The sequence below is a fragment of the Platichthys flesus genome, chromosome 1 (assembly GCF_949316205.1).
Source record: "Platichthys flesus chromosome 1, fPlaFle2.1, whole genome shotgun sequence".
NCBI lineage: Eukaryota > Metazoa > Chordata > Actinopteri > Pleuronectiformes > Pleuronectidae > Platichthys > Platichthys flesus.
This window is the reverse complement of record NC_084945.1, coordinates 26,337,526-26,365,497: the sequence shown is the minus strand read 5'-3', so window position 1 is coordinate 26,365,497 and position 27,972 is coordinate 26,337,526. Positions and strand designations below refer to the sequence as shown.

General features: G+C 41.8%; 1 protein-coding gene across 1 annotated transcript in view; it reads right to left on the bottom strand.

Annotated features, from left to right (window-relative positions):
- The window catches only part of mtss1lb (MTSS I-BAR domain containing 2b), a 73,053-nt gene that overhangs the window by 14,648 nt on the left and 30,433 nt on the right, over positions 1-27,972 (bottom strand). Inside the window, exons 4-9 of the mRNA XM_062390220.1 lie at positions 5,474-5,558; positions 4,608-4,699; positions 3,447-3,521; positions 960-1,117; positions 306-413; positions 91-188 (exon numbers count right to left, since the gene is read on the bottom strand). Coding sequence (XP_062246204.1) covers positions 91-188; positions 306-413; positions 960-1,117; positions 3,447-3,521; positions 4,608-4,699; positions 5,474-5,558 — 616 coding nt within the window. The remainder of the gene's footprint in view (positions 1-90; positions 189-305; positions 414-959; positions 1,118-3,446; positions 3,522-4,607; positions 4,700-5,473; positions 5,559-27,972) is intronic.

Here is a 27,972-nt window from a genome sequence, read left to right as displayed (position 1 = left end):
ATGCACAGTTAAATACACAGAAGCGCAGCTGTGAGCTCTGGTTGTGTATGTGCGTACTCTGCATGTGTATGTGTATTTGTGTGTGAGTACCTGCACATGCTGCTCTTGCGTGAGCCAGAGCTGCTTGGAGATGAGGGAGGGGTCTGATAGGACCAGCTGTAATCTGACCCCTTCAGATCCTTAATCACCTGAGAGAGACACAGACACAGGGAGTTAAAGAGAGTTTGTTCAGCTTGTTTCTTTACATGTCTTCTGCAAGTTGTGTGGCTGAGTGTGTGTATTGTGTGTGTGTGTGTGTGTTTCACCTGTTCACTAGCAGGGGGCAGTTTGTGAGGATCTGTTGTTAGCACAGTGAGGTCATCAATGATGGCCTGGAGGTGAGTGATCTCCCCCAGCATGGCGATCTCTCCGTTCTACAAAACAAGATAGAAACAATCAGTCATATATCCTGCTGAGCTCCCTTGGAATCAGACTCAAAGAAGTTAGAGTCAGATTCTTTCAGTCCAGTAAAATGTAATCAATGGATTGGACTCTTCAGCACATCCCAGCACACAGGTCTGGGGAACACCCTGAACACAAGAGGCTTTATTTTAACTATATAATCGCATGGTCTGAAGAAGATGGCTCAAGTCAATTTATAGTTCACGTGCATGTTTGCAAGTAAAAAGGTCACAGCACCAGCTTATAAATGTGATACTGTCACATATCTTGTTAATATGTAAAACCCACTTAAATTGCAGTATTTTGTCTCCCAGACAAGAAAACACCTTGTTTACTTGATGTATTTCAGCATCATACAACGGTCACTACTTGGGTTACTTTGGACACACCCTCATCTCAATCAGAGGCTCTGCAACCACAGGAGACTATGACACTGCACAGCAGATCAGAACATGCTCCTTTTCTCCTCCCCTTCCTCCACTCGACCACTACCCTGACTCCTCTTTCCATCCCCTCACCACGACTGGTTGCAGGAAGCCAATGAAGGTGCAGAAGCGACCCCTCTCCTCCACCAGGGCGCGGCGCACCGCCTGCTTCTCTGTCTCCTCCATCAACAGGCACAGGTCGGTGACATCCTGCATGGCACTGTCCACCTGAGGCTGCAGGTCTACTCGCCCTGGGAGAGGAGACAGGGGGGTCAGGGCGGAGATGATGTTAGACAGGTATGAAGGGTAAAAGTGTGGTTTTCGTCGAAGAGGGTGGATGATGTAGGAAAGAAAGATAGAAGGATAAATCCTACGAGTGAAAGTGACTCTTGGTATAAAAGGTAAGACGCATGAATGTGGCTACATGGGCTCTCTCTTCACCTGCCTCTGTTTTCCATAATGCACTGCTCCATCAAACCACTAGCATACACAATGAAAACACATTGTTTGATGTTTTGGCTGTGTACTTGTTTTATTTTCTATGTGGAGTTTATTCTGTGTGTGCATCACCTTTCTCTTATGTCCATGTCATTAATTAAGACTGACAGCAGCCATTTTATATATAAAACATAAAAAGTTCCCTAAGGCAAAGGCTCTTAACCTACAATACCTATTTTCGACACATGAGGGCAGCACAATCAAGCTGCTAGGATACTTGTATATCATACGTGTACACTACAGCATTTGTTTTCTGTGAGAGTGAAACATTTCGTATTTATCACAGTTTCCACTTTTTTGGGGAGATGCTCAATATAGTCAAATAACATTTTGACCTAAATGTGCAGGAAAATGTGCAAGTGTGTTAATCACAGAACATGACACAGTATAGAGCCAAAAAAACAGATGCATACACATGGTGTGGACAATCTCAATCCTATTTACTTTTAACGGGAATGACACACTGAATCAAATGAATTGATAGTAAGAAGTAAGAATAACTCTTTGTCGTCTTACAGCATGCAGAAAAGTCTGCAGACATCTGCAGTAACAGGGATAGAATGAACGAGAAAAAGCGAAGAAGAGATGACAGAAAAATGAAAGTTTGAGCTGTGACTCATAGTAGCCGCTACAGATGTCATGCAGGAGTCAATACATAAAAATGACATCATGCATTGACCAAGTGAAACTTTTGCTTTTATAACTATATAGAACTGGAAAAGCTAAATTTGAACCAGTCACATGTAGACAACATTAAATCAGATGCAGTGAGGACTTGAACTGATTTGAACTGAATAGATTAAGGAATCAGATGATCTGCAAAATGTTCCCATCTCTGAAGAGTCACTAAATGTTTTCAGGTAAAACTCATACACTAATATACTTTTGATACCTGCATGGTTACCTGATGTTGAGGCTCTGTCTTGTTGTGGGGCACTGACATAAATTCTAGCGTTGAACCTTTCCATAATTTAGGTTTCTATTGTGTGTGTATGGCCCTTCTTTGAGATCTGGTATATCTTTGAGCTTCATTCTTGTGACATTTGTCTAATCAACCTATTACACTGGTCATCTATAATGTGTTTTATCTAATACTTGGAAGAATTTGAGTATGAGGTAATAAATAACCAGGGTTGTATTAGTCAACACAGAGAGGTTATTTAATGGGCAGGAGGAGATTGTGGGAAAGAAAGGAGGTGATGCAAAAGAGCTGCAGCGAGCAACAGGCTGATACTTACCCTGGATCTCTATTACCACAGGGAGGGAGAGACAGTCGAGGGGGGGGGGGGGGGGGCAGCAAAAAGGAAGCAAAATAAGAGAGAGAAAGAGGGGACGGAGGAAAGGGAGATAGCAAAACTCATTGTTAAGGTTAGTACAAAGAAGCCATCACAAGACAGCCACAGTGCCACAGGTTAGAGCAACTTAATACTGCTGCAACCAAAAAATCCATCCAGAAATAATAATAATAACAAATACAATAATAACAATAACAACAACACCGAGCGTCAGCACTCACAGAGCTAACAGGCAATGTTTTCTCTCACTGTCAGGACAAATGTATGATATGGATCATATTTAATTTATCAATATTTTACATAACATGTACTCAGCTAAAGTCATGGAGTTGTAATTAACAAAAGACAGAATGTCTTTCTAAGGTAAGGGACATTTTCACATTTTGCATTGATGCATTCATCTGCCTGGCAACTGAATGGAATCTATTCCAGAGAGAAAGCACTATTTATTGGTTGTTGGATCACTGAGTGAAGTGTTTCAGGACGAATGAGAAAAAAGACCTGTAATGCCTTTAAGTGCCACTAGATGACAACATTAACCTACAATTATTTTGAACTCAACCGTTCTATGTCTATGGTGTTTGACCTCAGTGTTTGACTCAAGCTCCTTCACTTGTGTGTTCACATTTAAAGTGACATACAGACTATAAATCAATATCATAATCTGTCAGATCATAATAAACTGTAACTGTGGTAAAAAGAGGCCTCCTTTTAGTCTGACCTTGTGTCTATTCAATCCAATGTGACGTGAGCCTGAGCTGGACTGTAAAAGACTGCTGACCGTTACCTTTACGAGCCTTCTTCTGTAGTTTCATGGTGTCAGATGACTTCTTCTTGATCTCGTGGCGTGACCTCTTGTACTCTTGAAACAGGATGAAGAGAGATGTTTCAGTAAGAGGAATGTAAAACCCTCTATTTTCTATACTGATCAAAATAGAAATGCCTCCAGAAGCTGTGCAACCTCGAGGACGCTTGTTTGGAGGCACTGAACATCATCTTTGTTTTGTATGAGCTGTTTGTGCATCGGGTGTGAAATTAATACAATTAACATGAAAGCATGAGGAACGCTATTATATACATAGAACCGAGCCTCACAGTGTCTCATCACCAAACCTGTTTACAACTACTATAAAGTACATACTAATAACAAATCAACCAGCAAATCACAAACTGCGAAGGAACTGATGTATATTCTTATGATATATTAATGCTTATGTAACATGTATGGCTCAGGATGTGACAGAGGGGATTTTCATAATGTCCCCTGATCTGCATCCAAGACTGTTTTCTATGAGGCAGTTCATTACAGGATATTGATCACACATGGATCTGGTGAGAAGAGGTGTTACAGTTTTCCCTTTGCGAAAGTCCCACAAGTAAAACAGGAAAGTGTACCATAGGTAAGATTTCAGTTTTTAGCTATTGAGCTATAGTAATTGAATCATCACTACTAATAACTCTTTGAACTTGTATTGATGTTAATATAACTGGATCTGGATTTTACATAGTAGTGTTGGTGTGGGAACATGTTCAACAAAAGTCCTTTGTTTATTTTAATATAGTGCTTTATTTTTGGTTTGAAGGAGGAATGCTCACAATTCGTTATTTTAGCTGTGCAACACTATCTCCTCAGAAACTTTTTCTATACTGATATGCAACAGCAGCATACAACATTTTGTATCGATTATATTTTATAACAACAATATGTTCCTAATTTGAGTTGCATCATTCATTGATGCTGACACATATTCTGAAAATATATTTTACACTGCACAACATTCAGTCTTGCAGAACACTTTGTAGTGATCATAGCTGTTAATAAGTGCAGAGCTTCAATCATTCAAATACTAGATATGTTGGACATAAAAAAAAGAAGACATATTTACTGTTACAGTTGTACAGACAGATAATTTCTAGGGGACATGGTGGAGCTGTAATGTGTTTGCACCTTTTGCATGATCCTTATCCAGCTGGTTGGCTGTTTTCTTCCAGTCCTCAATCTTGTCCTGGAGAGGAGTGATGAGACTCTCCATCAAAGCACTGTAGGAGAGACAGAGATTTAAGATGGTGATAAATAAATGAACATTTCAGTCCCTGGGTGAATTTTTCCATGGCTTGCTGTCTTGACTATACAGACTCATTGTGTACAATTGAGACCCCCACATTCCCCCCAGCGGGCCCCACTGAAATGAGAGGCTGTGGTATATTTATGGAGCGAGATCATTATATAAATTTCCTCCACGTGTCGTTCCACTTCATGAATTTAGAATCTGGAACACTGCCTCCCTCCTTTTCCAAACATTCATACATACGAATACTCTAACAGAAAATGTAATACTAGAGGGGCAGACACACAAAAGCTTTGAGATGGCTTCAAAAGAGAATCCTGCAGTTGTCATGGCCATAGATCATCCTCATCGTCACCATCAATGTAATAGCTTTGAATATGGAGAATGAGGGAAGAAACAACAACAGTCTCTTGGTGAGGTTTCCAGAGCGAGCTGTGCTGCGTTCCAATGGCTGAATACATATACAGGGAGGATTTAAATATGTACAGACTGAGCAATGTTCCTGATGGAGTCCACACAGCTGACAAGACAACCCCACCAAACATTTGTCCCTTCATAATAACCATAAAAAAACAGGTCAGCTTCAGATGGAAGCAAACAACAGGTCGAGCACTTTTACGACTCCTGGATTTGTCGACATGACAGGAAGCAAAAGTAGGATGGTGAGATGACACAAACACTGATGAAGGAAAGGAAAATAAATGGAAGAAGGAAGGAAGGAAGGAAGGAAGGACGTGTATCTTACTTGGTGAACTGGCGAAGTTTGGCCTCGATGCTGCGATGCCTCATGCACATCCTGGTCAGAGCTGAACCAATATCTCTGGTTGCCCCTGGAAACACAAAACAGCCAGGTTCATGTGATGAAACGCACACACACAAACACACACACGCACACCAAGAGTGTCTCATGGCACATTTACCACAAAAAGGCCCTTTTTGTTTGACAGAAACCACCAAAAAATGTGATCAGTATTAACATTTCAGCTATTAGTGCTCTGTGTAAAGTAAATGCTGCTAAAAGCATTGTATCCTTAAACAGATGAACCACTACACAAAGCTTTTCTTATCCTTTTTACACCCGGCCAATATTTACACAAGACCCCGATCTGACTTTCGTAGACACGACACACACTGACAGCTTTGTCCAAATAAAGAAGTATCTCATGAGCGTGTGTTTGTGGGAGAGCTCGGGAACCGAGATTCGAGAGCTGCTAACCTGCAACTGTAAACACAGTCTATTTTAAGGCCGAGTAGATTCATGTGGAAAAGCTGACCCCGGAGCTGGAGTCACTTTAAGTGATGGCAGACAGAGCTAACTTCCACATAAGGTGCTCCGAGCTGCTGCTGCTGCTGCTGCTGCTATACAGGTGGAAACCAGCAATAAAATGATACTGTGGTTTCATCTTCATAGTATGCACTTTCAAGTTTATGAGCAGGGGTATGGCTTACACAGTACGAGGTGCCTAGAGAATTCCTTAATCACTGCTGCCACTGAAATGTACACACTGGAAAATTCAGATTAAACAGGAGCCAAATGGGATTTCCTCGAGAGACACTGTTTATCAGGAGGGCTTACACAGGCTTACACGCTAAAATGCAGGGAGTGCAGAGAGAGGAAGGGCATTATTCCAAAATGTGTTATGCACTAGATTAATATTTTCAGCTACAACTGAAAACTCTTGTGTCAGACCAAAAAACAGTGGGGGGTGGAAACTTCTCCAAAACTATTCAAACAACAAATTCAGAAACATGTAACCACGTTGTTGAGGAAAGGGAGCAGCAACACTTGATTAAAAACTTTTTTTTTATTAAATTGAAGCATTTGATATGTAATTAGAGCTAAGGTTGGTAATCTTGGAATAGCTGTAAGAGCATGAATGTACCTGCCTGTACCATCATCCAGCATGACTGGTTTGGTGGTGGTTCAGTGATGTTCTAGGGAGGCATATCCTCTAGGGAGGGTCACAAAAACCTCCCTGTCATAGCCAATGGTATCATGACTGCTGTTATGAAACAATGCCCGGCCTTATGCAGCCAGAGTGTGAAGAGAGTTCCTGGAACGTTATGTATCGGTGTATCCAACGCTGCTAAGCACAGGAGCTCCCTGATGTCCTGACCCAGGTCTGGGAGGAGATCCCCTAGGACACCATCCAACGACTCATTAGGATCAAGCCTAGACGTTGTTGGGAATGGATACAGGCACACAGGGGCCATAAACAATACTGAGTCGATTTATGAGTTAACATATAATAGTTAGTGATGATAGTGTCAGATTGATCAAACTGGCATAAAAGGCTGATATTTGTTCTTAGGAAAAAAATATCACGACAAAGTTTAGTTTGAATGTCGTGAAGACATATCCACCATCAGGAGTGTTGTAATAATTTTGGTTTTGCAGCATTTCTGGTACCGACTTCAGACAAACTTGTGTGTTGGCATTGTTTAACAGCACTGTTTCACAGTGTAACAGCACAGCTTCACTTCACAGAGATGCTTATGTGAACATTGTAAGAATGGCCAGATTTACAGTAAATTATAGTAAATAGACTCCTGTTTCCTGGTGATGACACTGTAGGACAACTCTGCAAAAAGAGTAGTTTCCAACAAACTTGGCGATCAAGTCGTTTGTAAATACATATATATATATACAGAGAGAGAGAGAGAGAGAGAGAGAGAGAGAGAGAGAGAGAGAGAGAGAGAGAGAGAGAGAGAGAGAGAGAGAGAAACAAACTGAGTATTAAAAAAGACAAAAGAAGAAGGAATATAATTTTCTTTTAATCACTCATTAATACCAGACAGAGCGGTCATACACAAATTAAATGAGTACCGTAGATTCTAGAGTGGGATTTATTATAGATTAATGAATGAATGGCCTCAGTGCTGGTCTGAACAACCCAGAATGCATTGCCCATGACATGTACATGAGAAATGCATATACATATTGGGCATATATACTCACAACAGCATCACACACACAGACACAGACAAACTTAACACTGTGTGTCGTTCAGAAAAGTGTTCCATTCATAATTAACAAATTCCTCCCTCACGCATCCTGTTCTACCCGGCAACCATTCATTAAAGTAGAACCACCCTCCCCCAAACACTCGCACACACACATACAAACAACGAACACACACACACACGCACACACACACACACACACACACACACACACACACACACACACACACACACACACAGATCAAGTACACACCATGCATGCCAATCAGTTTCGCAACCGAATCTATTTTCTACCATGTCGACAATGTGATCTAATCCAATATCAATAAGTGGATCTTGACACTGACGTTGAGAGAGTAAAGTTATTTAAATAACGAAGAGAGAGAGAGAGAGTGTGTGGGGGGTATTCTATATTGAAGGAAGAGGGGGATTGGTGAGGAAATGAGAGAAGAAGAGATGGAGGAGAGATCAGAGTGCATGAAGACGAGAGGGGTCGCCTCACACATTTTAATGAGCTCACTGCAGCAGAGAGAACCATGGGACTAGAGTTACAGCCAAGTGTGTGGTGAATGTGTGTGTGTGTGTGTGTGTGTGTGTGTGTACGTGTGAGGGTTTGTGTATGTGTGTGTGTGTGTGTGTGTGTGTGTGTGTGTGTGTTTGATCTCTGCATTTATGATGGCCCTCTTCCTGTTTGTTATGAGCAGGATTTTCAGACTCAATAGGAGATCAACAAGATTAGGGGGTGGCACCGAAGACACACTCACATCTGGAATAGAGCTACTGTGTGTGTGTTTGTGTGTGCGTGAGAGAGACTCAGTGTTGACTTGTTTCCAATGCAAATCAGCATGTTTTTGGACATCGTTATATAAGAATAGATCAAATCACATTATTGGGTGTCAAAGGTCAAAGTCTTTGTTTTAGTTTAGAGAACATGTTTGGGTCTCTCAGCTCATTGTTTTGAATTCATGATTCTGAGTGTAGATCCCAAATTCAGCTTTTTCGTTTGTGAAAAGTACTGATGAGCCCACTTTGCACTTCCTTTTCAGCACTCTCAGATAGTGGTTAGCTGTGGACACAGCACACAATCCAGGAGCTATTGCGAGCCAGGGATTTCCCACAGCCCTGAACAGGAAGCTTAAAGGAGTGAATATTGGACTAAGACTCATCAAGTGGCTGCAAACATGACACTGACTGAATGCTAATGTTGCCCTGCTGGATGAGTGAAAGGGAAAGTGTCTACTGAAAAGTTCATTAAATCAACCTGATTTTAGTATACTTCAAAAAGCAAAGACAAGAGCAGCAAAATAGAGTCATAAATCCTTACATTTAAAGCAGCTTCTTCTGATGGCATTCGAGTGTATGAGTGTTTGGAGTTAAGCACTGACCTCCTCACCCCTCTCTCTATCTGTCTGAGGGACTCCCTCCTGGGATATACTTTAACCCTTCCTTCCTCTCACTCACTCTCCTTCTCTTTTTTTCACCTACCCACACAGAGGAAAGAGAACTAGCCTTGCAGTAGATAAAGTTACATTTATGATTTTGAAATGAGAAAATCATAAGTGAATCTATACAGATCAGAGTTTTGAAAGGAAGTGCTAATTTAATACTGGTGCTAATAGCAGAGTACCAAGCCTTGTGATATATGCTTTGCAATGCTATGATATGATATATGCTATGCTATGTAATGCAATAAAGTTATATATTATGATATATCCTATGTTATGCCATGATAAATATACATGCTTTGTGATGCTATGATATCGCAAAGCATGGTTTGCAATGTAATGATATATTATAATATATGCTTTGCTTAGCTTTGCTTTGCTTTGCCATGAAAAGACATCATATGACATAACATGAAATGATATGATATGATATGATATTTGAACACCTGTGTGTCTCAGGGTAACAATATATTGTTATGTTCAATATCAATATTGGGCAGATATACAGAACAGATTTGAGATTTAGTCTCAGACCAGGAAAAGCATAAGTCCGCCATGTGAATGGCACAGTAACCATTCTTCCTCTATTGCCTAGCAACTGATTTAATTGACAGGTTTGTTGCTGTTTCCATGACAGTGCAGATCTCAAGCTTGTTGCTAAGATAAGAATCAGAATATTTCTTGGCTTGCTCATCAAATTGTGTGCCGCTACGGAAACAAATGAAGACTGCTAGAGAGACACAGAAAAACAGAGGGAATGCCTCACACAAATACAGTGTGTGGTCACTCACACTCACACTCACACTCACACTCACACTCACACTCACACACACACGCACACACACACACACACACACACACACTGTCTGTCGCTCTGGTTCTTTCCACTGGTGCATCTCCATGACAACTATTATCTTTAACCTTGCAGAGGGATTTGTGTCTCTTCACTTGCTGTGTACAACCAAACATCCAGTTCCAAAAGTGAACAGCAGTGATGGGCAGACGGCCATTTGACTTGAATACATGGAAATAGTATGTTTATGCATGTTCTGTGTGAGTGTGTTACATTCCTCGTCATTGTGTATGTCACAGCTCCAAAAAAACTACAAAACTATTTGGTGGGAGACACTTAAACTGAGACAGTGAATGTCTCATCAAGAAGGAGACAGGTCTGTTTAGTATGTTAAGTGCAGCTTCATGTTGCAGGCCATGTCAATTCCTGACGTACATTCAGAAATGTTAACTAATATTCCGTGTGAATAGAAGGGACAATGGCACTTACTTACTATAGATCAAGAGGCAGTTATAGTAAAACAAATGATGGAAAGAAAGAGAAGAATGAAAAGAAGGAAGAAAATATTGGAAAGAGGAAGAGGAGGGACATTATGTAACAAGTAATCTGAGGAGGAAGAGGAGCATGGAATCAGAGATGATGAAGTGTTTTTTTTTCTCCCAAGTGGTATAACAAGGAGAGAGGGTTCAAGCCGGAGCATGTGAGGCTGTGGTTTCCAAGGTTACAGACGTTTGCATCGACCACCCATCTGTTCCCCTGACACCAGCATCTCTGCAGTGACACAGCAACAATGAGAGGATGGAGGGAAAGAGTTTGGCAAAAAAGAAAAGACAGTCAGTGGGACAAAGAGGGGCAGAGAGGGAGGTGATGAGGAGACAGATTAAAGAGGGAGAGACTGGCAGAGGCACTTAGACTGCAGCAGCACCAGCGCCACAATAAAAAAGCAGAATTATACATGAGGCCTGGATTCTCCTCCTACTATAAAACCAAGTCTGAGATTGAGCTTCCCGGACAACCAGACAGCCAGTCACCCTCCACCCAAACAAGCCACCAGTCTCTGAGACAACAGCAGCTACAGTACACACACTGAATTTGGTTCAATCCTGTTCAATCCTGTGCAGCAAACCTCCAATACCACAAGCTGGAGGAATGCATAACAGCATGATAGATTATACTTAAGCAATAAGCCACAAGAGTCCGGGGTTTGGAAGCGTTCTGATTGAGGAAAGAAAATGAGTGGTAACACTGCAAAGGCTCATTAGGTTTTCTGATCAATAATGAGGCTTAACAATGTGGTGTTCGGTTATATCAGAGTGTTGATATGTGGTAATGAGTTAATAACATGACATCACATTTAGCTGACACTTTTATCTAAAGCGACTTACAATTAGTGCATTCAACATCTATGATGCTAATCCCCCCATTTTTTGGGGGGATTAGCATCTGTCCAAGGACACTTTGGCAAGGGCTGGGATTTGAGCTCCTGACCTTCTGGTTGGAGGACAACTGCTCTACCCCCTCAGCCACAGACTTAGATGTCATTTAGCTGATGCTTTTATCCTAAGCGACTTCCATTTAGTGCATTCAACATCTATGAGGGGCCATTCAGGGTTCAACATCTTTCCCAAGGACCCTTTGGCATATGCTGCGATACAAGCAGACGACCTTCTGGTTGGAGGACTACCACTCCCACTCCACTCATGAACACACCTGAAACTGAGAAGCTGTCTCGCCTCACTGTATTTCCAGTGTTGCATCTTGTACGATACATTGGAGAAAAGTTGCTGTTGCACATTGTTCCCAACATGAAGAAAACAACCCAACGTAATGGTTGTTTACACACAAATGACTGGAAGTTCAATGGGCTTCAACACTGCACAGAAAAGGTGCAGCGTCACTGTCTAGATTGCCAAAATGAAGAAGAGGAAAAAATTACACACATTCAATAAGGTTTATGTTTCCATCGCTGCTGTGTCTACTGAACAGTCATTTGACCCGGGAGTGAATTGTATCCATTACCATTGCAGACAAAATCCAGATGCTAGTGGGTGTTAGCGGATTCTTTGAACAGTGTAAAAGGGTTTTAATAGACGTGTACAGTTTACACATATAACCTGAGCTCTGTTACAACATATCAGAGCATCACAAGACTATTACTGTTGACTTATGTGTTTTTACAGACAACATTTCAATTTTTTATGTGCTCATGGTGAGTGTGTTTACCTGTTCTCCTTCTGCTTCGATCACAGGCAGGACAATTAAAGGTTTTAATGATGTAATAAGGTCAGGGTGAGGAGACTAGTGTTTATGATCACAGGAATACTGATATTTATTCATATTTAGTCCCCAGAAAACATCATGCACATATTTTACGTAAAGTATTTAATAATGGATCTACGTCACCCTTGCTCAGCTCTAACAGCTCAAGTGAAAAAAAGTGCACAATCAGCTAAAATGTTTTCCAGCGGGACACACACACACACACACACACACACACACACACACACACACACACACACACACACACACACACACACACACACACACACACACACACACACAAACAAACACACGCACACACACACACAGAAACACAGACACACACACTCACACACACCAGCTTTGACCTCTGACCCCTCACTGGACCCATGATATCAGTCAAAAGGTCATGGCAAGGTCACTTCCTGTCAAAACACATCTCTTCACCCCAACTGCTGTTTCCATGATGCCAGGAGAGTGAGTCTGGCTATGACAGATGAACCAACACATGTGCTCAAGGCTAAAAAAGTTGAAGAATATTAGTTGTTTCCCGCAACTGTTAACAATTTAAATTTTCTTTTTCATTAATTTCCTTACACTTCTTAATATTCTCTGTTAAAAACAACTGTTACAGTTTGCCCTTCTTTTCCACCTTTCCAGACAAATTTTGCTACAGTGACAAATATGGTAACTAGATTTCTCTCAGTCCAGTCTTTAAGATGTTGTCTGCCCATTTATAATATTTTCCATGCAAACTCTTGGAAGTAAGCCGAGCAGCTGATTAATGCCACTGCTGCCCTGAATCATCCAGTGTCCTCAGCGACCTGTCAAACTGGTGAGTGTGACCCAGATGAGTCTGTCCTATAATGAGTTTCATCCACTGTCCCCTCAAACAGTGCACGGCATCTGTGTATCTTAACAAAGAGGTGTGGCCGCACACTTTAAGTAAAATAAGCTCTTTATCTGTTCGGTTTATTTGGGTGAAATACATCACAGTTTACAAAGAAGGCCAAATATTATGCATGGGTTCATAACATTTTACTGATTTCACATGTTGACATGTTGACGGTCAGTTCACATTTTCCACATAACTAATTAAAATGACAGATAAAGCACGCACACTGAACAGACCACAACTAAAGTTGTTCAACAGCATATCCAGTCACATGCTCGGTAAGGTAAATTATACTAAGAAATGTCTCTAAACTCACATATTAACATATTTGTGTCACGTTAAATAACTACATGGACACCTGACACGACCACGTTAAGGGTTAGGGTCTAACTGTTGACCTTATTCTGAGTAGAGCTATGGTACAGGTGGACAGATTAGTCATTGCGTGTATCAACTGTGTCATCAACAAGACACCTTTCCATTTCATACTCTTGCACGAGGAGCGAGTGGTGCTGTCCTCTCCTAAACATTAGTGATGCTGTTCGCAGACTTTTGCCTCCAGCTCAATTCATGTTGCGCTGCATGGCACGTGCTAAAAAGGTTAGGGGATGGTTCCCCAGCCGAAACTATGATGATGGCGTCCACCAGCTAAAATCTGTCTGACGTCATTTCTGCAAGGAGAGGAACAGTGAGCATAAACCAGGTTTAACCAGGTGTATTTTCATATGTTGATACGACTATTGTCTTGAGCAGTTTAATAACGCAATATTGCAGTCTCCTCAATGACTTTATGTGAGTCATTGAGGAACCTGCTTTGACCAAAGGTTTTAAGACAGTCTGTACGTCTGTTTAGTAAGAGCTGAGCCAAAATGCCGCTCCAATCCGTGTGAGATGCTGCAGCTTAAAACTGAGCTCCGGCAAATCTATAAAGTGATGTAGCTTTTCAGCCCTGATTAGCTACTCATAATGCCACTGAGTACTCAAATGAACCTAACCTTATTAACACCCCCTCACTGCTCACATCATCAACTGATTGTGGCCTTTCACACTTGATACCAGTGATGCTGAATGTTTTAATAATAATAATCGGAATAGATAGATGAATGACACACCCATTGGGAAAGGTGTGAGATCAAACCACAACTGATTCAGCCTGGTGGACTGTGTTAGTACTGACAGGAGTTGACTTGTTGACTCCACTTCTAAGTCTTAGTCTAAGGCCTGGACCTTTTCAAAAACCTAACCATGTCTCAAAAACGTAACAGCACGTTTATTTCTGTTACCATGATCCTTCGGTGAACCATGGTTTAGAGAACTTCAACACCACACAGAAAGACTGGGAAATGGGGATATACCTCCAAAGGACATTTACAAAATAACCCGGACAATTGTGTAATCCTAGGCAGATATCCTCAGTTATATGTTATCATTGAGTGGAAGATTTTTAATTGTCTGGTCACTTTTATTCTTAAAATAAAGATTCCTATCTGTTTGTTTTAAACAGAAGGGGCTTTGCAATATAGAAATATGCACCGTGAGAAGATTTATCCAGAAAAATCAGATCACAAACTGATAAGAACAAAATGATAACTCTTGTGTGGATGTAACCTTTTCTATGTTAAGATAAAAGTCGCCATGATTACAGACAGTATGGAATGGAAACCAAGAGGTCAAACGTCAGAGTCCGAAGCCAGAGTAATTGGATACACCTGACTCTATTTGTATGTGCAATTCCAGGGATAATAGCATGTTAAACGTTTGAAGCTCTACTTTTCTGTACTCAGACGCGCTCCCTCCCTTCCTCTCCGTCTCTCTGTAATACTCACTAAATTCCTGAGATGTGTCGCTTTCCTGTCACATGGGAACAACCATCCAAACAACATGGCAGCTCAAAGCACTGACTTGCAACTGCAAAAAGCCATAAAACAGCCATAACAGGGATTTTCTTTGTATTCCGGTTACACAGTAATTCTCCTCTTTCCCACATTGGTCATCCCAAATCAGGTCCCATGACCGAACCCTGAGATCCTGAAAATCTAACATGAATATAGCACGACCTGCTCCAGGATTACAGCTGGCAAACAACCCTGACATCAAAGAGCTTGCTTTAGAATGATTTGGAGGAAGTCCAATGTTGGACAACTTCCTCACCCAGAACACTCACACATACCCTCAAGCCCAAGCTCCTTGGACCCGTTAAACTGCGGGACAGTATGGAACAGCGAGTGTTTGGGTGTAATGGTTTAGAGTGGAGTCAGCTGGGCCTGGGAAAGCATGTTCATTTTCTGGCTTTGATTACAGAAGCTTTAAATCTCTTTTACACACATACTCACTTACACACAGACACACATTCAAACATACAGACTTAAAAACAGACACACAAACTCTCCCCTGAGACCATGGCAGAGCTGAGCTACAGGCCTCCAGACAGGGTATGTTTACTTAAAAAATGGGGGTTGTTGGCAAGGGACAATTTCTGTTGCTAAAAATACCAACACATAAAATGTATCCAGCCAGGACAGCGTGTACTGTCATTCCACAAAGAGTGCTGGAAAAATGTCAAAAGAGAAGAGGAAAAAACTGAGTTCAGCACTTTTTCCTGAGCCTGCCTCCTTTTGTGTTGAAGGACCGAATTGTGTTTTATAAAGTAGTAAGGTGAGTTGTGAGATAGATAGATATATAGATTATATATATGATAGATAGATGGATAGATGGATACTTTATTAATCTGATTCTACCCGTGTGGTTAAAGATTGGAAGTGTTTTTGTAGTTATAGTTTCTTTAAAACAGATTAAGCTAAATCTTTTGGATACCTAAAAGTTACAGAATGTATTTTAAAGTTAGTTAGCTAGCTGACATTGTTTGGGTTTGTTAGCATGCTTTAATGCTAAATAGTTGCTATCACAAGACTTGAGATAAACTGTATGTATGCAGTAGATTTGCATGAAGCAAGCTTTACTACTGCTGCAAATTAGCCGTTTCAAGTGACCAAATGTTTGCTGCTGTTTTTCTGCTGAAGAGATTCGCACAACAAAGGATTGCAGAAAGAAGGGTTCAGGAACTTTACTGAACTTCTAGGTCAGTACAGAACATACAGCCATTAAATCAGTGGGGGCAATTATGCTGGGTTGTGGGCTCTAGCTGTAGCAAGCATAAAGCAGCAAGTTCATTGACAATCCAACCACCTTAGTGAAAAACAAACTCTCTGAATCTCATTCGCTGTGCATTAAAGTCCCGTTGAGGGAAAAATCAACCTGTTATGAGTAGAACACACAACATATTTCTGAGGGTAGGAGGGGAAGAGCAAATGTATCCATTATGAACTTTCCTACAACATGTTAAAGGTATGAAGTGCTATGGTTTTATGGCAAAAGTTAGCTACAGCTAAGTAGGAAGCTAAAAGGTCTTTCTTGTGGTTTTAACTATCAGTGTTTTTAAGGTGAATCTGTAGCAGTAAGGAATGTGACATGTGAACTATGGAGTTCTTTCATTAGTGTACTGTTTGCTCCATTATATTAAAGGTGTATTTTTTACTTTGATTAGTTGTAAGTACACTAACCCTAACCCAACTGCCAAGAGGAACCACATAGTCATCATTAGCGCTCTTATTAGATAGAGAAGGGAGATCACAGCATTATCATACAGCAAATTACAATTCCTTTAAATCCAGCAATCTGACACTGCACCATGAAAACTAATTTATTAACCTTGGCACCTTGATCTCAAATGAGTACAATCTGTGCATCCTTTTATAGTTTTGATATCAGTGTAACGTCTGAAATTCTTCAGACGTTAAGAGCCAAACTGGTGGCTTTGATTAGACAACAGCAACAAAACATAATCTATAGTATTTATGTTTGTTTGAAAGCGATGAAGAGATAATGAAGAATCAATAGTCAGTTCAACTTCATATGCACTCTAAGAAATGAGCACCTGAAAAGCAAATGTCTCACGCACCCATTCAATTAAGCCATTGGAGGTGGCAGCTTACCAAAGCGTCATAAACATCGGTCATCATGTGAAGGTTTGAAAACATAACTAACATACAGGATCAGATCCTGCGTGGAAAGGTGTATGGAATCTACACTTCACGTGACCAATTACACACAGCAGCATGCATGTCCCTCTCTGCATGCCTAAAATGAAACGCCACTACACATATGCTCATGCGTGTACAAAATGCACACATACACATTCTCACACAATCTTAATATCACTCACATGTTAACATGCACAATACTAGCCATGCGTTCTGCAGATGGTATCCAGTGTTACATGCAGCATGCCATCTGCATGAATGCATCATGTGAGCTGCTTGAGGGCAAGAGATGTATCCGAGTGGGTCAGGAGCACATACAGAAGAGGACACACATACAATTGGATATTAACCTTAACCTTTAATGCCTGTTTGATATCAGACTGAAGTGCATCTGACGAACATTTGGTTTGTACTTAGAAGAGTAAGCAGCTGAATACCACTGATTGCAGCAATTATTATACCCAGTAATCTTTGTTTTAATTAGATGGTGAATGTATTTATTTTTTCTTGGGGTAAAAGCTATTAAAGTTATAAATTAATTTTTATCAAACAGAAGATGCTGTACCAATTAAATTTTGCGCTATATGGATAAATAAAATGGACATGGTTTAACATGCTTTCTAGCCAGTATGGGGGTTGTAAAGCCCCAGTCTTTCTGAAAAATATAATTTAATAAAATATGCGTATAGCTGTTAATATTTTGTAGCGACAAAGCCAGTCAGAGCTGTGCCGTCAGACCATAGTGAGGCTTTGCTGTGCTGAGTCACACACTGCAGAGGTCTAAATATAGCATTGTGGGTAATGTAGACTGGGCATCAGCCTCTCTGCAAACCACTGACTCCCACAGAGCATTATGGAGAGTGAGGCCGGGGGAGAGTTAACAGAGACTAGAGACAGATAAGGTAACATTCAAACATCAAATAAACTCTCACTTTTCCTTGCTGACACACACACACACACACACACACACACACACACACACACACACGTTCAGTAGGTGATAGCATGCCTGTGAGAACACTTTAGTATTGAGCAGACTGGCTGGCAGGAGGCTGTGGGAAACACTCATCTGATGTTACTGCTGAAGTCTCTCTCGAACAGAGCATCCAGCATCCTACAACGTTCAAGAGAGCTGTTGATGTACCACCACAAACTAGTGTGTATCTTAGCAGCATGGATGTCTGACAAGATCACCTCGAGTGGAGATTTTTATGTCACATAGAGGGACACAAAGGTCAAGAATAAACTTCCCTATATGCTAAAATAATGCAGTTGTTGATTTAGCATAAAAAGTGTGAGGAGGAGTTAGACAGAAACCTCCTAAAATATGTCTGTGTGCGGGGGGGGGGGGGGGGGGGGGGGCATAGCAATGAACACTTTGAAATCACTGCAATGAGAGAGATGAATCAAGGGTAGAGGGAAAAAATGAAACAGACACACACCTTACCTGCACACAAATACACAGTGTGTGCGTCATGCAAGGCAAATGGATGCAAGCAGCACTATAGGGCACCTTGCACAAACGAGGTAGGAATATTATCTTGCAAACATAGCAAAATATGACTAAAGAAGCCACTTCCACAGATTCAGGGCTTTGTATGAGGATCAAAGAGGAACTGTTGCAGAAATGCAGATCCAGTAAAGACTGAACACTGCATTTCTGCTTAAAATTGTCAGTAAGATTCAATAATAGCTGCTGTGTCAATTTTCTCAGGGGATAAAATCCCTCCTGATAAATTAGAAACAGTCAGGGTTTACAAAATAATGTAGTCGGATGTAGTCAGTAGAGGGTATAAGCGTGCGTGTGTGCGTGTGTGTGTGTGTGTATGTGTGTGTGTGTGTGTGTGTGTGTGTGTGCGTTTGTGTGTGTGTATGTGTGTGTGTGTCTGTGTGTGTGGATTGCTGAGCCAGCAGGGGCAACACCAGTTAACACGCCTGGCTGATGGCTGTTAATGCTGCGGATCAACACGCAACTCTCACTATATTCAAGCACACACAATCGTCTGCACACACAGACGCGCATTCACACACAATATTTTGACAAATTCAGGAAATGTTATTACACATTACTAAAATTACCCAGATCTTACTGAAAACACCAAATCTTTTTTTGTTTAACTAAATGATGCATATTCATGAAAAATATATCACCGACCCACCAACACAAACACATACATACGTAGCACTCCGTAGCCTCTTGTCTCATCAAACAGGATTTGGCCTTGGAGCAGCAAGACTCACTGAGCACAGCTTCCCATGCTAACTGACTGTGTGCACTGCATGTGTGTGTGTGTTGTGTGAGACAGAGCGTGTCCTGTGTTGTTGACCTCTGGGACAATACTGCACTGTGGCATCAGGAAATGTCCTTAGAGCGCTGCCAGAGAAAGAGGGAAGGATGGAGGGAAAGAGGAGGGCAAAGGCAGAATGGGAATGATGGGTGGCAGGAGTTGATGGGAGAAACGTGTTGGGAAGCAAGAGGGAGTAGGGTGGGAAAAAGAAAGGGGAAATCGGGGCAGTGCATTTAAGGTGAGAGATGAGGGTAGAGGAAGCACTGAGGAGTCGGATAAGTGAGAGAAAAGCTCCATGGAAGAGGAGGAGAGAGATAAATGGAACTGGGGGCTACAGGGAGGGAAATAAACGGATACTGTGGCTTTGACTTAATTAAAGACAATAATGTTGTTTTTGTAGGTCTCCACAATAACAGGCCTCTCAGCCATGGCCTACTTACTAAGGGAAAGAAAGAGAGAAAGAATGTAACAATCTTGCGCATTTGGAGCAAGACAGTCTGCACAATAGTGATCCAGGGATGGAGATGTGGACGCGAAGTCCCATCTATAGACGCACACAACCAATCGTGAGTCAGTCTACTCCACTCATAATGTTTAACTCCATTTTTAGAGCACTTCAATTATTTTCAGGTTTCACAGTTTGGTCTCTCTTTCATTCACTATCATAAAGCAGAGGTTGCGAGAAGCCACCAGGTGGCAATTGAGTGGCTTTGGAAATCACTTTTGAGGAGATGTCATTTCAGCCAGTCTATTGTTTAAGCCAAACCTATTTAGAGAAATAAGTAAAATGACTCAAATTTTACTGACTGGCCCCTGTGAGAAAAATGAAGAAAATGAAAATACAATTTAATAACTGGATTTCCATTCGTAATTCAAAGGACATTAGACCGCAAACAATAACTGAATTATAATTTTGTGACATCAGCTGTGTTCCAATTCAGGGGTCACCTCTTCCGAAGACACAGTCTAGGCAGCATACTAAGACCGACTCCTTTGTGGGGTGCGTCCACCAAGGCTCAACCGAAATGAGACAGTCTAGTCTACGGAGTGCTTCCCTGATCTGCATCACCAGCTTGTCCCATCCTAATCATTGTCACGTAGCAACAAAGCTGTAGTTGGTCACGATGAGAAAGTTTTATTGCCCCTTGGTTTTTTCAACAAATGTACCATTGAGTCGATATATTTAAACCTGTGTTCATCGAAGCGGAATGAATCCTGGGGTAGGTTGGCCCAAGAGGGATCCACCAGTTGGAGCCTTTACTGCTTGGGGATGAGAGGAAGCATTTGTTGGATGTATTTCAAGGAGCCTTTCAAAATGGGACGGACTAGTCGCACCCCTGCGCTGCAATCGGTCTGCAAATGAGGCCTATGAAGGAGCAGCCCCAGGATTGGAACACAGCTTGTGTCAGTGTAGTGGTTTAGCCACTGACACATCACCAAATAATTCTATACAGTTACGCTACACATTACTGTAAAAAGGTACTAAGTAGTGCTTGACTGTAAGAATTGCCCTCATTTTCTGTTTCCCTATCCAGATAACAGGGTTTTATTCATCTAGCTTAACGGTGTGCTTGTTAACAACCTATCTTTGTCTGACTATCCCGATGGACACAGTTGAGTAAAAATAAACTTATATTTTAAGAATATGTATTTAGCACATTCGGGTTAATGTCAAGAGCTGACTAATCGTCGAGCTAACTCAGTTATGTATGGTACAAAAGCCCAGGTGCATGATAAACTGTATCAGATCAAAGGCATCTCCAGCTGACCGTGAATGGCATGCTATCTGTGAAATGCAATTAAGCCATCTTGCTCAGATTTCTCCTCTCCTCTTGGCAACAACATGGCTATTTTTTCCTCTGCCACCACTTCCCTCTCTTTCTCTCTCTCACACAGGCACTCTCTCTCTTTCCTTGTTGCCTGGCAACCGTGCTCGTAAATGTGATCCCACTTGTCTGCGATTGGTTGAAGGGACAACAGATACATGTCACAGTCAGAGCGAGGAAAGGGGGATGACATGCATGAATCTCACACACACACACACACACACACACACAAAGAGAGAGAGAGAAACAGAGAGAGAGAGTGAAACTTACAAATATCACTTAATTGAAACGCAATTAAGCGTTGGCCTATACACTGCATATGCTCTTCAAAGCAATGGCCCCTGACAATTCTTCACATTCCAGTTCTGGATGCTGTGGACGAACCATGCTTGAGTGTATGTGTGTTTGGTCCGAATTGCTTGGTATGCTCTGAACAGTTTACACACGTTTACACACACATACCTGTGAGCTAATATGCGTGCGTGTCAGAATTGCATTGTAGGGGGATGTGTGTGTGTGTTTGTTTTCAGGGGGGGGTCTGTGTTCGTGTGAGCTGTGCCATTAAGTAGCATGTGGTCCTTGCAGCCTTGCAGGCGAGGGGAGTGCCATGCTGCGAGCTGAATAAGGGAAAACTCTTGCTGAGTTGCATGTGTGTATGTGTTTTAATTGTAATATGTGTCTCTCTGTGTGTGTGTATGTGTGTGTGTAGCTGTATTAACTCTAGTGGCCTAACATCTGAGTGCTACCTCTTAGTCCCACTGAGAGCGTCAACCAGCATGGAGTGTCATGCTGGGCAGCTAATGAGGGAGCGTTCACTGAACAAAACACATTTTTTGACCTACAGATCTACATTATCTCTTGCCTAAGCAATGACAATTCAATTATTTAAACTAAAGGAAGCCAGTTGGCTGCATACCTCTGCCAAGGCCCAATATGCAGCTTCATTTTAATCGAGCTAACCAAATTGCAAACACTCCTAAACTGTGTCTCAATTCCGGGGCTGCATCCTTCACTGTACAGGGCTTACCCGGCCCAAGAAGACCGCCTCGTTTGTGGACTAGAGAGGATTTCCATGTCTCTAAGCCTTGTTGCAGCCGCATAGCAACAGAGCTGAAGTTTGACAAAGTTTTAACCCCTTATTGCCTGAATTAATTTCCAATTATATAAAAAAAATATTATTTGTGTTTTTGGCTGTCATACAGATGCTAAATTAAATTGACATTGTTAATTTCATTATAGCATATACAATAGACATAAGGCAAATCAGCGGCATTAGGCATAATGGGGCATAGCCTTAATTTTAAAAAAATGTCAGTCTCTTGTATGTAAGTAATTATATTGATGCTGCTTTTGCTTGAAATAAATACGATTAAGTAACGTTTATTTATACCAAACACATGCACAGACATGCACAACACACTCATGCAATGGTAGGTAAATTTATCTCTGCATTTAACCCATCTGGTGCAGGACACACAGAGCAGTAAGCAGCCATGTACAGCGCCCAGGGAGCAGATGTTGGGGGAATAAGGTGCCTTGCTCAGGGGCACTCGACAGGGTAGGGAGAATTCTCTTTGATTTTTGGACAGATCAATCCAGGTTCGTCTTTTGTTGTTTCTCCGTGGAGTCGACCTTTTCTGCCCATAGCAATTTTTTGTGTATGCTGCTCACAAACAATCCCAGAGAAATCCTTGGCAAATGAAAAATCCATTGTAGCAATTTTCCCTTTTATAATTGATACTGTTTAAAGGCAGTTGAAAATCACAAAGGGACTCTTGGCTTAATCCAACAGGACTGTGGGGATACATACAAAAATAAGGAAATCCACAGGATATCCGCTGGTATCCACAGCGACATCATAGACCTGCCGTTGAAGACGTCCTCAGAATTCCCCACTGCAGACCTCTGTCCATTCTCTGTCTTTATCACTTGCTTCACTCAATGTTCTCTTGAGCATGAACCTCACTGTCTTTTCATACAGTCGTCGCTCACTTCCTCAGAGGTCTGGGACAATCCTCAACTGTTGCTCTGCATCCTTTCACCACCACTCAAACACATCAACTATCATTTCTCCACACAGCGCCACTGTGCCACAAATCTGAGGTTCTCTGTTTACAACAAGTCAATGTGTGGCTCTTCTTTTTTTGTCAGCTTTTGAACGTGCTGTTTGCAGCAGTTTGAAACACCAATAAACTGTTCTCAAGATTAAAAACCCTACCTTGGTAAGATGACTGTGAACTCATGAGGCTACAGTCGGGATCACTGGCAGCCTAGATGTCACAGCAGTGGTATTATTAGTGGTAGTGCTTCTCAAAATCAAGACCACATTTCCCATAAAGTTCATTGCTTCCTGCCCCCTAGCTCCTTTCCTCTGGGTTCACCGAAGAAGATAAACGTATTGGAAAGGAGTTTCCCAGCTTCTTTTCTCTCCCTCTCACCATCTACAGTTGGGATGAACCTGGGCTCCTGTTTCTGCCCTCGTTCAGTCACGTACAAAAATGTTCAGTCTTTTCCGTCATTGTATGAAGCTTTAACCAAAACAGTGTGTCTGTTTGGCATCATCACCCAGAAAACATTAAAGTGAGGGAGTGCGACTGCGTGTGGTCCAGTTTCCTTGTTTTGAACCCACAAACAGATTGTGTAAAACTGAAAATATCAGCTTGGTGTTTGAGCGTGTGTGGCGTGACTGACATTATGGTGTATTCTACCTAGTGAGCCACAATGTAATCATTATTTTAAACAAAATTAGTGTCTGACTATGTTAAAACAGGTGAAATAAATTAATAAAGGTAGGGCTGCTCGATTAATCGAAATTTAATCGTGTTTACGATTATGGGGTCAAACGATCTCCAAACTACTTTAATCTAGTTGAAACGATTATTTGGCATTTTTTTCGATAGAGACGCGCATGCGCAATTCAGTCCTTCCCCCAAAGCATTCAGCAGCTCAGCTGACTGGCTCTCACTCTCAAGCAGCTGTAAAGTGAAGGAGGCGAGTTGTGTGTGTGGTGATCGGCTGTGAAAAAAAACAGCGTGAGTGGAAAAGCAGGGAGGGCAGCAGTACACCATGTAGCGGCCGCACCGCGCCCCGCTATTCTCAAGCACGCTCCCGCCTGGGTGTTCAAACTGCTCAGACCGGACCCGCATTTCTCCAAGCCGGTCAGTCGGGTAAAGAGTGTTAGGGTTGCCATCATTAAGGGTTTGAATAACCAGCCACCGATATCCTGGTTTCAAGGGGGAATAAGAAACCCAGCCGTCATCAGTGTTTACAGGGTAAGGGTTAAGTGTTTAAAAAAATAAAGCATAGACTTCAGGATAAGGGTACATATTAATAATCGTTTAAATAATCGTGATTTTGATATTGTCCAAAATAATCGTGATTGTGATATTTTCCATATTCAAGCAGCCCTAAATAAAGGAATGCAAAATCTCTAAACTGTGTTTTAAACCAATGTTTAAACCTATGTTTAACCCATTATTGCCTGAATTAATTTCCAATTATATAAAAAAAAAAATATGATGTGTTTTTGGCTGTCATACAGATGCTAAATTAAGTAGACATTGTTAATTTCATTATAGCATATACAATAACTGTAGGTATGAGGCAAATTAGCGACATTAGGCTTAATAGGGCATTACATTAATTTAACAAATTTTCCAGTCTCTGGTATTCAGATCACTATATTGATGCTGCTTTTGCTTGAAATTGAATAGCTACATATGTTTCTGTACAATCATTGCTGTTCCATCATCACAGTATTTCAAATACAGCTTAATACCTCAAAATAACTTTGCTTCACAGTCCCAAGGGGCTAGTATGTATTTTCCCATCCAAGCACTAGATGGCGGCCAGGGGCGGACTGGCCATCGGGAATACCGGGGACATCCCCGGTGGGCCGATGGCCGAAAATATAAATCCAACGGCCCATCACTATGATGTACCGGCCCACGCCCATCATCGAATCAGCCCTACAATGGTTGAAACAGCGGCACAAGCGTAATTTTCTCCAAGAGCTATACCTATCTATTCGCACTGACTGCTTTTATACTGCTACTCGCAATCGGTCTTCACACTCATGGTGACTATTTTTCGATTTTTTTTTAAGTGTCTTTTAATATGTGTTTTACAGACTTCGGAAGTCCAAAGTAAGAAAAGATCTCCACCTTATTAATAAACACCTCTAAATTGGTTCTTACACAGCCGAAGTGTAGAGAATTTGGATTTGCATACATACACGCAACGCGGCACCCAGTTATACGCATGCGCACCGCCGTGTATTGAGTGGGCCGGTCTGACAGAAACTCCCGGGCCACTTTTTTCCCCCAGTCCGCCCCTGATGGCGGCAGAGTGCTAGTATTTGCACCATCAGGCACAATCATGACCTCAGCGGCCTTGGGGAATGGGGTTAGAGGCGAATTCGCGACATTCGTCTACAAAGGGGTTTAAACACCCAGGTTGCTATTTTATTACAAGTCTAAGGAAAGGGGGATCTATTTGTATGAATGTATCAGTGTTTGTGTGTGTGTTAATAGGATTTATGATGTTCATTATAAACCCTTGCATTGGGATGCAGGCAGGCCACCTGACAATAAAATAACCCAACATTCTGTATACATTCTGATCATCAACACACACACACACACACACACACACACAGTTACACACACACACACACACACAGAAACACATACAAACACAAACACACATCATTGCTCGGCCTTGTGCAAAGCCTGCACAGTGAATGTCCTGGGATGGCCCAGGTTTTACTGCATCTACTGCGAAGTCAGTCACGAAAATGTAGTTTGGTCAAATATGTTGCAGACCACAACAGTTTCAAACACCAATTACTCATTTTACCACCTATTCAAAAGTTACAAAAGTTCAATCGAGAGCTCAAAGCAAACCCAAGACTCAAGATGTTGCACGAAAACAGCTGATGTTGCAACTGAACATCTACAAAGCCATGGCCCCAATTTACCAGAGGTTGTCGGGTTGCAGAAACAATATGTATTGTTATCTGGGTTTAAAAGATCCTTACACGTCCATGCAACAACGCACTGGGGATGCTTAGCAAATTACTTTAAGCTACAAAAAGGACAAGATCTCACATTAATGGATGTGTTCTCAAATGGTCAAACAATCAAACAAATACTAAAATGACTAGTTTTATAAAGAACGAGCATGTTCAAAATTATTGAGGCCATATGAACAGAGAGACCAAACTCTCCATCAAAAAGACCAGTGAGGCTAATAAACCATGGCTGCTTAAAACTTGTCATAACTGAGAGTGGACCTGCTTCTTCAGTGCAGAAGCAATCAGCTTCCAAAAGAGACATGAAATAATTTTGAAAGGCTACATGAAAACAGATTCCTGTGTGTTGTTTGTCACTAATAATGAAAAACACACACGCAGCTCCCACTGACCAGATCAGAGCAGCATGCATGTTGTGTGTTTGTTTATTTCCTTTCATTTCATTGGTATTCTATCTCTCTTCTCAATGGCCATGAGAGCTCAACGAACAGCAACTTAAGAAAACACATGCAAGTTGACAAAACACATGCAAGTTGACAAAACACAAGCAAAGTAAGAAAACATCTTCATCAATTTCACAACACAACACATTACAGAAACGCGCTGCAGCTCAACTTAACGAATCAGTTTTCATATTATTAACGTGAACGTAACGTTGAACGTCACGTTACTTTTTTTAAATCATCATCGTATCAGGCTCTCATGAAATACCAGGAGTGGGCGTGGGTGTGTGTATGTGTGTGTGTGTGTGTGGCAAGCGCACCGGGGCGCCGACCCCGCCCACTCGCTCGGAGAGACCCACAGTGAGCTCTGAGCAAGAACATGGTCCGATCTAGAGACATGCCGTGTTCTCCTGTTAAACTGAATAAGAAGCGCTAACACGCAAGACCCTGTTTGTGAGACCATGTATTGTCCATAGTGAGAAGGGGGAGGAAACCTTTACTATCAGAAGAGACATTTTGCCCCCTCTTCTGAGCAAGTGGGCGGGGTCGGAGCCCCGAGCCCCGAGACCGGTCAGCCCGCTACGCACACACACACACACACACACACACACACACAACACACCCACGCCCGCTCCTGGAATTTCATGAGGGCCTGATACGTTGATGATTTAAAAAAAGTAACGTGACGTTCAATCACGTTCATCGTTATGTTCACGTTAATAATATGAAAACTGATTTGTTAAGTTGAGCTGTGCTGTACAGCCACTGCAGAGGGGCTGAAGAGCCGCGTTTGGCTCCAGAGCCGCGGGATGACAACCCCGGTACGGAACCGAAATTGTATGGTGTATTGGACGTTTTAGTGTCTCCTGTGGCAGCGGTGTCCATCCCTTTTAGCTGTCCTCTGGAAACACTTCCGTTGTGTTGTCGCCTCTATTTGCTGCGCATTCGTCTATTTGCTGCGCGTTCGTCTATTTGCAGCGCGTGTGTCTATTTGCAGCGCGTTTCTGTAATGTGTTGTGTTGTGTTGTGAAATTGATGAAGATGTTTTCTTACTTTGCTTGTGTTTTGTCAACTTGCATGTGTTTTGTCAACTTGCATGTGTTTTCTTAAGTTGCTGTTTGGTGAGCTCTCAGGGCCACCGTACTCTTCGTCTCTTTTTCTTTCTCTATCGCTCTTAACTGCAAAAACACAAAACCAGAGTTGCCATGGGGAAACAAAGTTTGGGCTGTAAGAGGGGAGAGCACATCTGAAAGTGCACT